Source organism: Cotesia glomerata, linkage group LG7, assembly GCF_020080835.1.
Source record: "Cotesia glomerata isolate CgM1 linkage group LG7, MPM_Cglom_v2.3, whole genome shotgun sequence".
Taxonomy (NCBI): domain Eukaryota; kingdom Metazoa; phylum Arthropoda; class Insecta; order Hymenoptera; family Braconidae; genus Cotesia; species Cotesia glomerata.
In genome coordinates this window covers 7,175,185-7,190,123 of record NC_058164.1, presented here as the reverse complement: position 1 = coordinate 7,190,123, position 14,939 = coordinate 7,175,185, and the positions used below count along the sequence as shown (strand labels likewise).

Sequence of the window (14,939 nt, the reverse complement as noted above, 5' to 3'; positions counted from 1 at the left end):
ATCTCTACTATATATACATATATCTATTGTTATTGAAGTTTTTGGAAACTTCAAATTTTTTAAAACTATTAGTAAATATATTTATTAGTTAATTGACGTAAAAAGTTAAGGGATCTATTTGGCAATTCGGAAAAAGTATAAAATTATTCGATCTAAAATATATGAAATGAAAATTTTAGAAAATAATTAAAACAAATATAAAGTACCTACATAGTCGAATTATCGGAATTTGTATGAAAATTCTAAACTAAATTCCATTTTAAAAATTCTAAGAGTTTAAAGTGTCAATTAGAAGTAATTTTTAGTTAGTAATTAAATAATAATCTAAATTATATAACAGAAAGATAAACTAATGTAAATTTTTATTTTTCATAAATTCTATTAGTTATAAATTTTATTAATAATTAAATGTATATGTGTAGTCTATGCGCAAAAATTACAAAAGAGAAAAAATCAAAGTACAAAATATATTTTCATCAAAAAATGATTATTTTTGTAGAATGAAATCTATAAAACATTATTAATTAAAGAAGAGAAATTGAAAATGAACGAATATCATAATAATAAATAATAGTTATAAATGGGGATATAATTTAAGTACTTAAATGTAATTGAAATGCATGTAATTTTTTATTTTAATTAAAATTTATAATTAACGCTTTATAAAAAAAAAAATAAAATAAAATAACTTTGTAATAATGCGTTTTTAATAATTTAAGTTTTTAAAAAAATAATAAGCTCTCTTTTTGAGTAAAACATTTAATTAAAATGACATATTTCGACAATAATTACAAACAATTCCGAAAGAAGAAATATATATCGGAATTTATTTATAGTCTATTCAGCGGAAAAATGTGGTCCCTCGTTCTCCCTTTTATTCTGAATCCAGCTTGACTTTCTTTCAATATCTTTTACTTATCGATCCGTTTTTTTTAACCTTTCCGTATCAATGTCGCCAGCAGCTTATACCCACAGTCCAACAAGGATATACCTTTATAATTTTCGGTCTTGTTTTCCTCTCCCGCCTTGTGTACCTTGTGTATCGGAATTATGATCGCGGTATCCCAACCTCCTGGAATCGCTTTTTTTTCCCACATCTTATTTATTATTTCTCTTATCCAAGCAATTACTGCTGGTCCACTGTTTTTTTAAAATTCAGCAGCTATTCCGTCCTCTCCCGGCGCCTTTTTATTTTTTAGTTTTCTTATTGCATCTCACACTTTTCTAAAGCTGAATTCCTCATCTAGCCTAAAGTCTGAAGACTCTTCCCTGTCACCCTCTTCATTCCACGGTTTCATCCCCATTCAGTAGCTTACTGACATTACATGCTGCTCCCATTATTTCATTTACAATTGTTTTTCTCTTTTTCCCTCTAAATTTGTTGATCCCTTCCCACCATTTTGTCATATCTTTTGCATAGATAATTTCATCACATCTCTCCTGTATCCACGTTTATTTGCTCTTTTTAATTATTTCCTTGTATTCCTTTCTGCTTTTTTTTCAAGTTTTTTTTTATTTTCGTTGGTTCTAAGGTAAAGTATCCAGTAGTTGAACAGATTTCAAAGTAAAACGTATTTGACCCTACTTTTAATATATAAAGATGTAATTATTAGTTCAAATTAGTGATTTTCATAAAAATATAAACAATTTTGAATTAATTGAAACGCAAAATAATGCAGATAATTGAATATTTATATTTTGACAACGTTTTTAAGATAGACTATGAAAGGAGTAATAGTTGAACTAATAAAAAATTTGGCAATAGGCACAGCAAAAATTTTCAACGTTTTATTGAACTATCAAGTAATTATAACATATTATTGATTAATATTAAAAATAATACGATTTTAATATTTAATATGTTCATTTAAAAATGAGAGATATTTGTATTTAATTTTTTAATTACATTTTTTATGAATGACAAAGCAAATTTTTAATTATAAATCATAAAAACTCAATTCAAAATGTTCAATAATTGTTAATTACGCTAATTTTTGGCTATAAAACTTATTTAATTTGCAGTAATTAATACAAATCACAATGTTGATCACTAGTCTATAAAAAACTTACAGAAATCAATTACTGTATCATTAAATAATTATTACATGCGCATATTACTCATAATAAATGTACGGATATTGTATTACAACAATTCTAAAAGTCTGTTTAAGTATTGGTTCCATTTTTATAAGTATTCAAGTATGGGTACTCCACCTTATTCTTAATGAATTTTTTCATATTTTCCCATACTGAAAGAAGAAATTCTAATATAAAATTGAGATGAAATGTATGTGGCATCAAACTATTCGTAACGTGATTCGTCGAATATATCATAAGCATGAAAATATATGCAAATGCTATAGTCAGGCGCGCGCTTGCGCGCGCAAATTCAAATTCTAGTCCTAACATAAAATTGAGATGAAATGTATGTGGCATCAAACTATTCGTAACGTGATTCGTCGAATATATCATAAGCATGAAAATATATGCAAATGCTATAGTCAGGCGCGCGCTTGCGCGCGCAAATTCAAATTCTAGTATATTAAAAAATCAAATGAAGCGGCTACGAAAGCTAACGTGTTCAACTCCCAATAAATATAAGCCCTCAACTCGGTAAAAATCGTGAGCTTTCGCAGTAGAGAGGTCTCATAGTAGCGGCGCGACGCCTGGTCACGCAGCGGCAAATAGTCGGTCACAATCCACCGACGCGTTAAAACATATATCTCGTATCGGTCTCGGCATCGTATCGCGCGTTTCTTAATATACACAACTACACACTTGGTGGCGTGCTCTCCCCTGGGTTTGAATTTATAAATGTTATAATACACATGCATATACATTTACTTGTACTTATTATACATCTAAAATAAAGTTAGGACTTAACATATAATTCTCACGCGTGGTTATTTTTACCCGGATTCCTGATGTTTAAATCAACCAACTAAACAGTAAAATACAAATTTAAAATCATCCCACCTCCCACAATAATGAATTTATTAATAATTTTACAACTTTATTTATTAACAATCTTTAAATAAATATTTACTAAAATGTACATATGTCATTCGGATTTAAATTCAAAAAGTGCGCGCTTATTTTAAGCCATTTTTAATTTATAAATATCCAAAGTGTATTTCTATTTATTTTTAATTAATTAATTTATTATTATTATTTACCACAAGTCCTAGCCCAGTGCGCAAAATATTTCAAGTGCAAGTGCTTTGAGTGATGAATAAACAATCACCTTTTTCATTTTCCAGTGCAAATACTATCGATAAAAATAAAACTAAAGTAAATAATAATAATTTTAATGATTCGACGGTTAAAATTAAAAAAGAACCAACTGAAGATGAAATTAAGGTAAAAATTGTATTTTTATTTTTATGATTGATTAATTTAATAAGTAGTTTAAAACTTTAAATTAAAAAATTATTGTTTAAATATATTTTGCGCGAAATGCATCTGAGAAGTGTTTCCTATGCATATGCAAAATATGTAAATATGTGTGAGAATTTAAATGTATATATTGTTTGTAGGGGGTAGTATATCTATGTCTGTGTATATGTATACCTATGTGAGAAGGGAGAAGCAGAGTCTCGTGTTACACTTCTCCTTCGCCTGATTTATTTGGAATCATAATAGGCTGAAACGCAACACCAACGGCTTGCCTCTCATCATTATATACCTTTTACCTTGTATGTTCACCTGAGCGTGTTTGGTTTCTTATACTCGTGTGTCTATATCGCCTCGATTTTTTTCGTACCGAATGACATATTTCCAACTCATAATACACGTTTTTCTCCAACTTTTAATTATCTCGTTAATTAGCATCGATTATTCGATAGTTTTTTCAATAATTAGAGTTTCAATGGGGTCCAATGTAACTTTGAGAGCTAATTTTTAAGTAACTCAAGTTACATTGAAGGATTTAATGTTAATTTATAGGAAAAATAAACGATACCTATACATAGAAAAAAATTAGAGAAAATGTCAATGATTTATCGCAGGTTAAAATATTGATATAAAAAATTTGTAATTTAATTTAATTTCAAAATTTTTCTTATTATCATTAATATTATTAAAATTTGAATTTAAGATTTAGACTTAAAAATTATAACAATTAACAGTTTTGCGCATTTAGAAGTTCGAATTAAAATTTTTACGCCTAAATTTCAATGTTTGTAAACCAATAAGTAAATTAATAATTAAAATAATTGATACGTCAGAGCTTTGTGCTTAAAATCAGTTTTTTTTTTATTTTTTTTTTTTATAGACCAAACACGTGCTGACGCAAAGTTTTAAATAAACTCGCCTGCTAACGTACGAGAATAGCCGCTAACCTTTGAACCTCTAAATATCGTATTTAATATTTAATATTCAATATTTATATAATTTGCACTTGTATTAAATTTAATTAAAAAAATTAATCGAAACTAAATTTGAAATTTAAAAGTAAAAAAGTTTTTCCTTAGTTTTGTTGAAACAAAAAGAAATAATTTGAGCATGCTAAATATCCGTACAAAAAGCTTTCCGTGCTTGAAAAGTTTTCGAAATTACAGTGTATGGGACTTCTCGTGTATACTTTCGTGGCATCACCACTGTACACCATCAGCCGCAATGCAGCGTGTTCGATTGCTCGTTAACGCGGGAAATACTACATACTACTTATCTACATACTAACATTTATTTTTGCTTAATGTCTTCCAGTAATTAGTTTACGGCTATAAACTTTATTATGATTTTAATAAAAGTTTAGTTTATTTTAAGGTGACCTTTAAGGACAATTTAAGTAATGCGATATACTAATCATGTGATAATTAAGAAAAAAAAATTACAATTTAACTTTTACGAGAAAAATTAATTATTGAACGCCAAAAACAATAAAAGAAAACCAAAGATTGATTTAAATTTAAATGCATTAAGAATAATAATATATAAAAGATTTAAAAAAAGCGTACACCGTATTTTTCATTGTGAGAGAGTAAATCACAGTCGCTTTGAGGCGTGCAAAAAATAAAAATAAAAATAAATATTTATTTACGTTAATCGAGTACAAGTCAAGTGTATCATACCGAGTAACCTAACCCGCCTTCAGAGTAAATCAGTAATTCAAGATCTTGCAAATGATCCTTTGGAAACTATAGTTATATATAACATCGCCCGCAATTGTATTGTAATCTGTATTATATGTAGTATAAACATACATGAAATAAGTTGCATGAAATGAAACAACCGGGTCATATGTATACTTGTAGGATCCACCTAAGTTCCAATTTATTCGTATATGAATCTGCCTGTAATTACCCAGTTACAAATTACCAGGTACAAATGAACACAAGTTAAGTACTGGGACAGATATTAAATCTTCGTAACTCGATATACTGTCGCATCTCTTATTTTGACAGTTGATAAATTAAAATATTATTAACGTAAGCATAAGTGTATTTAATATTTTTTAATTATACATACATTATGAGAAATTTATTTTAAAAGATAATTATTTTTTTACTAATTCATCTCGAATAACAAACTATGATATAGACAGCCGGTTATCTCGGATTTCCTGTGCATCATATATGCGTAATATGACACTTTATGTCTGTTGTATAATAATATATAATATTATATGTAGTTATAATTATTCATTTATTTATTCTAAAGTAATTTAAATTTTCTACAAACTATTACTCAGCCTTGTAAAAAAATTATTGTTAATTTAGAAAGATACTAAGAATTATTTTAAAAGCTTAGTTTTTTTTTAATCAACACTTATTAGCATAATTTTTTATATATTTTTTACAAGTGATAGAAAGATTATTTGCAATTTGTAGGAGTCATTGGCAAAAAGTTATAAAAAAAATTAAATTTTTTAATTACATTGAAGAAATCCTAATAAGTCTTCAAATAAAATAATATTAAATTAAAACTTTTGAACTGATAATTTTTTTATTCAAAAAATTATAAAGTTTATATCGAAGAAAATTTGGTAATAGTTTTTTTTAAAAAAAAAAAAAAAAAAAAAAATATATATTTTTTTAATCTATGATTTTTGATGAATTAAAAAAAAATATGTGTGATTATTAAAAAAAATCTAAAAATTATTCATTTAATATAAATAAGCAATTACCGTGAATTTAATGAATATTCTGGTACACAATTTTATAATTAATTTTAATGATCATTTTTAATTAAAATAAAATAATTTCGTGATATTCCGATAGGTATTAATTACTATTAAATAACACACATAATGTTATTTATGTAATTACGTAAACGATACCGGTATTGGAGAATTGTGAAAATATATTCGACAAAAATGGAGTACAATGGGCGCATATTAATCATTAAAAAAGCGCCATTCGGCAGTTGAAATGGAAGTAGATTTAATTAACAGCTACATTTATTTTTAATAACAATAATAAATAAATAAACTGGATTTTTTAATAAAAAATCTAAAATTAATTATGTCAAAAATAAAACAATGTTTATAAATTCATGTTTTAAACATCAATGTTTTAAATATTTATAGATAAAGTATGTTGAGTTTGAAAAGGATCGATTAGAAATTATAAACGCTATCGTCGTGACAAACCGCGTTATTCATAGATAAATATATAAATAATTAGGGTAGAACTACCATTTGTGGACACTGTACCATTTATGGTCATTTATTGTTCAAATAAATGATAGAAATTAATTTATATTAATAAACCATTACAAATTCAATTTGTTTTAATATAAATTTTTTAAAACTTAACAAAAATATGGTTATAATATTATAATTTTTTTTATAAATTAATTCAAATTTTAACTGGCCAAAAACGGTACTTCTACCATATATAAACTTTTTGAACGAATGGTATTTTTTAACTAAGCTCGAGAAACTGACTCAGAAAATGGGGAAATTTTTTTAAAAGTTGCGCTATGAGAACAAACATGATTAGATTTATTCGAAACATACTAAAAAGTACGTAAATATAATATAAAAAAATAACATACAGGGGTATACGCATAGAACCGACTGATACGAAAGGATGCGATGAGTAAAAATGGCCCGTTGCACGCGCTGTAATCGAAACCGCTCGTCATCGACTAATGGATTGATCCGAACGTTATACGGGATATTCCTGATGATACCTGTATCTGTTTCACATTTGGATCCCTCTCGCTCTCGCTTCTCGTTCCGCGGAAATATTATCCACGTATGTATACTGATCACGGCAGTATATATTCCATTAAGGTGGGGCAAACGATCCGATATTTTAAATAAAAATAATTAATATGCAGCTGAATTTAAACACAAGTACAAATGTAAATAATGAATAATATTTATTTTTATTATGAATTATGAATTTGCTACAGGATTATGCTGCTAAGGCAATGAGCGAATTATTGGGCTGGTACGGATACGGCAAAGTAGACAGCAGATGCACACGTGGTCTTAATTTAGATCATTTCGCTTCAAGACCGCGAGGAATTTATCAATCGATATCCCGGCAATCACCGTTGGATAATCACAGACCGAGTAATTATACTGATGACAAAGGATCAAGTAGTTCGTCTATTAATTTACAAAAGAGGTCATCACAGTCACCCCAGTCGCGAATGTCACGGTCGCCAGTTAATAAAACTTGTACTAATTACAAAGATAATCAAGGAGCTAGCGCTGGAACAAGCCCCAAAATCGTTGAAAATAGTGACTCTGCTTCGGATACTCCTGGTAATTATTTATTTATTTATCATTTTTTATAATCACTAACAATAATATTATCAGCAATTTATGATTTAGTAACAATTTTCTTTTTAACATTTAAAATATATTTAGCTCATTTAAATATATAATATTAAAGTTAAGATCGTTGCGTAAATTTTCATTTATTTGAAAATTTTTTTTTAGCCAATCAAATTTTAAATCTTAAGATTTTTATTTTTTCTATGTTTTTTAAGAGCTTTTTAATTTTGTCTGATTTTATTAATTTAAATTGTTTAAAACTTTTTTTAAATGCTTTTAAATAAAATAAAAATATTCCAAGGATTTTTTGAATTTTACCGCCACCGGTAATCGAACTCAGGACTTCTGATTATCAGTTGTAATGTTTTCTTACAGTTTAACGAATAAAGTAAAAAATTTTGTTGTGGTATTTTCAAATTATCATCCTTAAAAATTTTGATAGTACTACGCTAAGATCACCCGATCTAATTTCATTTAATCTAATTTAGTTTAATCAAACTTAAGCACTGAAAAAAAATTAACTTGATTCAAAAGAAAAATTCTTGAATCAAGAAAATAATTTTGAAGTTTCATTGTCTTGAATCAAGATGTAAAATTTACTTAAACCAAGAAAAATTTCTTAGTTTAAAAATTTTTCTACTCAAATCAAGAAGATTAAATTCTTCAAAATTATTTATTTGATTTAAGTAATTTTTTTTTCTGTGAGATATTATAATTTAATTCTAACTTTATATTGTAACTTTGTGAAAAATCATTATAAGATACACTAAGAGAAAAAAATAGGCGTTGTTGTAACGAGAAATTATTTTGTTAAAAATTTTCAACAGTTGGATTTCTTAGCTGAAAAAATCAAAATCTTTCTCACAGTAACTTTCTTTTTTTTTTAATTTAGAAAAAAATTTAGATGACAATTTGTGAATTTTCATCCAAAATTGTTTTTTCCCAAATCGAGAAAAATTTTTCTCAACAAGAAAGTTACTGTGAGAAAAACTTTTATTTCTTCAGCTAAGAAATAAAATTGTTGAAAATTTACAACAAATTGATTCCTTGTCACAAAAATATTCAATTTTATTTTTTCTCTATTATCGGCATATTTGCTGTTGATATAATAATAATAATAATAAATAAATAAATTTGATCTATATCGTTCAATAAAATACTAAAAATTAATAAAAATTTAGCTTTAGAAATGAACAAGCTTCTGAATAATAGCAATAATTATAGTAATCAAATTACATGAAAGTTGTTAGGCAAGTAGACATCAGTAGTCTAGTCTTAAGAAGCTAGTAAGTTAGATAATAACACACCGCAAGGTAAGGGGCGTAAGCTCATCATCCTTGCTCTTCGTCAGTTAGGTGTTTATAACATCGTACACTACTAAAGTGTGAAACCTGGCAAGTGCTCAATTAATATTCCGGTATCTTGCTTAACGAACGAGCTTTTGCGTTAAATATCTAACTTTCAAGGACCACAACACACTACACTCTTTGTCCGCTATAACTATAGTTATATAGTTTATATTACTACGTTACTTTAGGCAAACTTTGTATGTCAAGTAATAGGTGATTAATTACACTGTCTTGTATAACAACTTTATACTTTATCTCAATCTTTTTATTATTATACTTTAAACATGACCCTTATTTTAAATTTATAATTGTTTCATCACTGTTAAATTTATACCACCGCTCCATTATCTACGCGTTCAAGTTGCGGTAAAAATACAAACAAAAATTAGTTTAAATTAATTTCAGAAAATTTTTCAAATTATACGTTATTAATAAAATTAATTTAATTAAACATAACATTCAATTATACTTCATAAATATAATTTTTTTTGTTTGAACCAGAAATTATACCACTGAATGATTTTTCGTTTTTATAATTAAATATATTACATTATCCTGAAGACTAATGAAAAATAATTTTTCCAAATGAATCATTTAATTAAAAGTCAAAAAATAAATAAACACACTCGCACATAAATCCATGCATAAATATCTTTATATATCAGAAATAGCATTCAGGTAATTTGATACCGTTTTCTGAGCTAAGAATTTAAGTTAAATACCCAGGTTGGCTGTAATCTGAATATTTCTTATAACTTAGGATCTAAAACACGAAACAATTTTTTTATTTAAAGGTATAAATTCTAGCGGTTAGATTACAATATTAAAATTATTTTAATAAAGTGAAGTTTAGTTTAAAAATCAAAGTAAATGTACTGTAAAAAAATCTATTGGATACTAATATAACTGAAATATGTAATCGAAGAACGTGAGTACAAAAATTATTTTTAGAGTTCCGTAACTGTTCTGGTACTGTCAGCATCAGTACACCAGACGTGTGTTATGTGTATTCTGAGTAGTAATTCAAAGAAGCAATGCTATGCTTGAAGAGCTTAGCCAGCGTAACAGTACCCGAAAATTTGTATATTTTCCTAAGCTTTTTAAATTATCATGTGTATCAATCCAAGTTAACTCCCGTTTACTTCTATTAATAATTGCACAGTACATATGACTGATATTTTACATAAATTTTTTAAAAAATTATTATTCAGTTTGAGAATAAACTGAAACACCTAAATGATTATAAAAAAATCAAAATGAAATTATGAAGTTAAATGGCGCTTACGTTAGAGGCGTGCAATGACAAAAACAACTCTCTATAAAACTACATTTATGAAAAATTATTAATTGATAAACTGAGAGAAAAAAATTTCTTTTAAAAAAAATGAGCAATATTGTAACAAAGAAATCAATTTGTTGAAAATTAAAAAAAAAATTATTTTTTAGCTGAAGAAATAAAAATTTTTATCACAGTAACAATTTCTTATATTGAAAAAAAGTTTTCTAGATTTGGGAAAAAACGATTTTGCATGAAAATTCGCAAGTTGTCTATCTAAAATTGTTTTTTTCCAAATCAAAAAAATTTTTTTTTCCAACAAAAAAGTAATTATGGGGAAAATTTTGATTTCTTCAGCTAAGAAATCCAATTGTTGAAAATTTTTAACAAAATAATTTCTTGTTACAACAATGTCTATTTTTTCAAAACAAATTTTTTCTCTCAGATTAGTTGTTACTTTTTCAAAATATCCAAAGTATACCACTAGTTATTAGTTGTAACAATTTTTCTAATTAATGGAAATGGTCATATTTTGAGTTAGAAAATTTTTTACGAATTAAAAAAATTCCACAAATAAAAAAGTTTTTTTTCTACTAATTTTGTTGTGAATTAAAATCTCTTGAGTTTTTAAATTAGTAAAAAATAACTAAATATTTTAAAATTACTAATTTTTATACAATTTCCAGGTTTACTATTTTAATAAGTAAAAATTTCACTCATTTATTTCTAGAGAGAGTAATACCTACACTTGAAGTATTTTTGTCTTAATTAGACAAAGTTCAAAAATATTGTTTTTTTTTTGCTGAATATGAGATTTAAAAGAAATCAATTGCAGTTAGTATATATATTAGTTTACAGAATATGAGTGAGTAATAATTAAATCAAATGAAATGTCGGGAATCGGAGCCAGAGTTGGTAAATTTGACTCCAGTTTTGTTTTCTATCAACTTATGCTGCAGGTACCGATATATACTGGTACTATACACTATATATCTATATAATTATATATTGTGTACTGGATACGATAGACAGGTGGAATGATAGAAGGTAGATCAACAGAAGATAGAACAGAGCTGGCAGTGCTTGAAATTCTAGAAGCTCCAGGTCTTTGGTGTACTGGAAAATGGTTCGGATAAGCAAAAGGAGTAGAGACGACAACGTATCGTTTCTACTGAACTCTCATCTGGTTGACGATAACTAGGAGGACACAAGAGACAAGAATACCTGTAATTATTTACAGAAGAGTATAGAATAATCATGTAACTGGATATCGTCGAGTGTAAAATTTGTTTTTGGTTTAAATTTGATTTTTGTTTTTAATTTTAATACTTTGAATAATATTAAATATCATTTATAAATGTATAAATTTATATTGTTATTTCATGAGTGGAATCGTATTATTCACATGAAATGTGGTACTATTGAACTAACAAACTCAAAATATATGAGTGTATAACAGCTGAGAGAGAGGGCCGGGCATGGGTTCGTGTTGCGACGTGACTCGTTAAGTAATGCGATATGACGCGAAACAAGATCGCGCACGCACTTGAATTTCATCATGCCGAATCTTCCCCATATTCTATTATATGTATTTATATTTTAATGTAATGATTTGCTCGATTATTTTTTCATTTTATCAATTTATCATTGATTGATTATTGATTATTCATTGATGTTCCAGAACGCTCGACATCATGTTCATGGTGTGGAAGGACTGGTGGCACCTGGGAACCAGTAAGTGCTTGTGAAGGCACCAGCAACCCCGGGTTGACCAATTCCAATAGGTTCTGTAGTGAGGCTTGCTTTGCTGCCGGTAGACGGGCAGCTTTCAAACGGGCGAGAACTTGCGATTGGTGCCGACATGTTAGACATTCCGTTAGCTATGTGGATTTTCATGTAAGTACTCGATTATTGTTCTCAAAATAATCGAAGCTAACAATTAACTTTTTTTTTTTTTTTTTTTTTTTTTAATATTATTGAAAAGTTGAAAATTTGCTATTTTTTTTTCAATTAATAAAAATGTTTCAATTTTGGTCTAAAAATTCAAAAAAAGAATTCAATAAATTATCATTATCGATAGTTGTTTGTTATAAAAATTGTCGGTAATTATATATAAGTGGACTTCCATCTATTTTCAGTTATAAAAAATTCAAAACTTGAAAAAAAAAAAAAAAAAAAAAAAAAATGAAATTTCATGAAGATTTATTGATTCGAAAAGTTTTAATTTTTGATTGAAAATTTGAAGATTATACATTAACTTTGTGAAATAAGTAAAATCGTAATTATTCTATGTTGTTCAATAGATTTTACGGGAATTATTTACAAGTGGGATCAACCCCATTTTGGGCCATAACTAGGTGGAAAATTAACATTTTCAAATTTTTTTTTATTCTGCTCGTTTTTACAGCGCATTTATAGTATAAAAATGTTGTGAAAGGAAAAAATAAATATTTCGATAGCTTTTTTGCCTAAAAAAGTTTGAAAAAATTTTGGCTCTCACGTTTTTGCATAAAATTTCTATTTTATCTTTTTTTGATGTTTTTGATATATATATATTTTTTTTTTGAAAAATACATAAAAAATGAACAATTAAAAAAAAAAAATTGATTAATTTGATCAAAAAAAAAATTTTAACATGGGCTAGTATGGGTTGACCCCACTTGTAAATAATTATCAAATATATTAATATTAAAAACTATATCACCTTTAAATTGTTGATAAAAAATCAAAATTTCAATTGGAGGACTTTTTAAATAAAAAAATCTTCATGAAATTAAATTTCTTAAAAATCAAACCACTAAATTTTTTTCTAACTGCTAAAGAATAGAATATGATGAAAAAATTTGCAGATACCATAATTTTTTATATCTAAAAATAGTTTGAGTCCCACGTTTACATAATTACAAAATTTTCATACTAAGTAATGAATCAACATAAAAAAATGACAAATTTTAATCTTGCAGGATGGCGAAAGTCAACTCCAATTCTGCAGTGATAAGTGTTTAAACCAGTATAAAATGAATATATTCTGCCGCGAAACCCAGGCGCACTTGGCGTTGCACGGAATAGCAAGCATATCGCCAACCAGCCCCAGTAGTGGTGGATTGATAACACCGGAACTGTGGCTGAGAGACTGCAGATCCGCTCCACCTAGTCCCGATGAGGAAGCACTGGTCGTCGACGATGAGCCTAGCGACTGGCCGAGTTCCGACAAACCAGACGACGAATCTCGGGATCTATCCAAGAAGATTACCAATGACTGTTTGCAGTCTGACAATAGCATAAATAATAGCATTAACATTAGTAATAATAATAATAATAGTAATAGTAAACAAAATGTACAGTACCTCGATGACGATGAGGATGAAAATGTTGAAGAAGCTATTAAAGAGTCACTGAAAGAGGAGGAGAATCGTAGATCACAGGAACGTATCACTGCGTCATCTAAATCATTATCAAGTACAGAGTCATCTCACGTTTCAATTACGCCGGGTAGTTTATTGAATATTAACAACAGCGCAGCGATAAAAGTCTGCAGAAGGTCAACGAGTTCCTCGCCTGAAAGTTGTAAAGAATCGCCGCCCACGAACTGCTCGCGCGAGGGAACTATTTTCATTAAAGACGTAAGAAAGTTGTTGGTAAGAGATACGGTTAAACGTCATAGTCAGCCCAGCTATCGATCACGCAGGGTCTCCGGGAAATCTATGTGGCTTCCAAAAGCTCATCATTACAATTATACTCACTATCCGATGACATTTCCAGAGAAAGGTTTCCCCAATCCTCCCTCCCACCCAATACCTCTTCAATTTATCAGGAGAAATTACCCAGACAATTCTTCACCGCCTCCACAAGTTGGATCTCCTCCGTCTCCATTGCATACGGGAGCTTCCAAGGTTCTAAATAATCCCGCAGGACTGTTACCACCGGTGACTGTTCTAGTTCCTTATCCGATTCCCATACCGATACCTCTGCCAATTCCAATCCCCATTCCGCTATTTTCTAAATTCTTCAACTCAACAAACTCTGAGACAAAAAAATCTGAAAAAACAAATTCGTGTAGTAATGGTGAAACAACAGTTCCTCAAGATCTTTCACGACGAAGCCAACCGATGCAGGCTAAAAGTCCGTGTTTAGCAAATTCGTCGAGTGAAAAGCTTATTAATCTGTCGGATTCATCAACCTCGTCATCGCCGGTGTTGTCCACGACTTCCACGGGTGCGAGCTTTTTCGCAGTCGGAAATAAAATGCAGGCGAGAAATAACAGTCCCAGGCCTCTGAGAAAACGGAGACGTCTTACATCTGGGTCTGATCAGGACATCAGACTCAAACGACGAAATAAATTTGTACACGTTTAAATAATTATTTGTTATTTATAGACTTACTTTTTTTTAATGTTACTCGTGCTGTTTTCAATTTAAGCACAAGTTGTTTGTTTTTTTTATTTTTATCTAGTGCTTTGAAATAAATATACGTGATGCTCTGTAAAAATTAGTTATGTTTAATAATTTTATGTTCAACTATTGTAGATGTTTTGATGTGAAAAAGAATAATTTTAATTATAAATAATTAATCAGTAAAAAAC

At 28.1% G+C, this 14,939-nt stretch overlaps 1 protein-coding gene across 1 annotated transcript; it reads left to right on the top strand.

Moving 5' to 3' along the window:
• Positions 1 to 3,045: 3,045 nt before the first annotated feature.
• On the top strand, positions 3,046 to 14,876 carry LOC123268636 (sine oculis-binding protein homolog). The gene is made up of 4 exons (XM_044733888.1): positions 3,046 to 3,360; positions 7,363 to 7,720; positions 12,039 to 12,253; positions 13,321 to 14,876. Exons 1-4 carry the CDS (start codon positions 3,229 to 3,231, stop codon positions 14,710 to 14,712), a joined length of 2,097 nt encoding a protein of 698 aa, XP_044589823.1. The 5' UTR covers positions 3,046 to 3,228; the 3' UTR covers positions 14,713 to 14,876.
• Positions 14,877 to 14,939: the final 63 nt, after the last annotated feature.

Excerpts from the sequence above, each read along its gene's own strand:
- LOC123268636 (XM_044733888.1), top strand. The coding sequence starts at position 3,229 with ATGAATAAACAATCACCTTTTTCATTTTCCAGTGCAAATACTATCGAT. Across the intron at positions 7,721-12,038 it reads CTCTGCTTCGGATACTCCTG|AACGCTCGACATCATGTTCA; the intron begins GTAATTATTTAT and ends TTGATGTTCCAG. Across the intron at positions 12,254-13,320 it reads TTAGCTATGTGGATTTTCAT|GATGGCGAAAGTCAACTCCA; the intron begins GTAAGTACTCGA and ends TTAATCTTGCAG.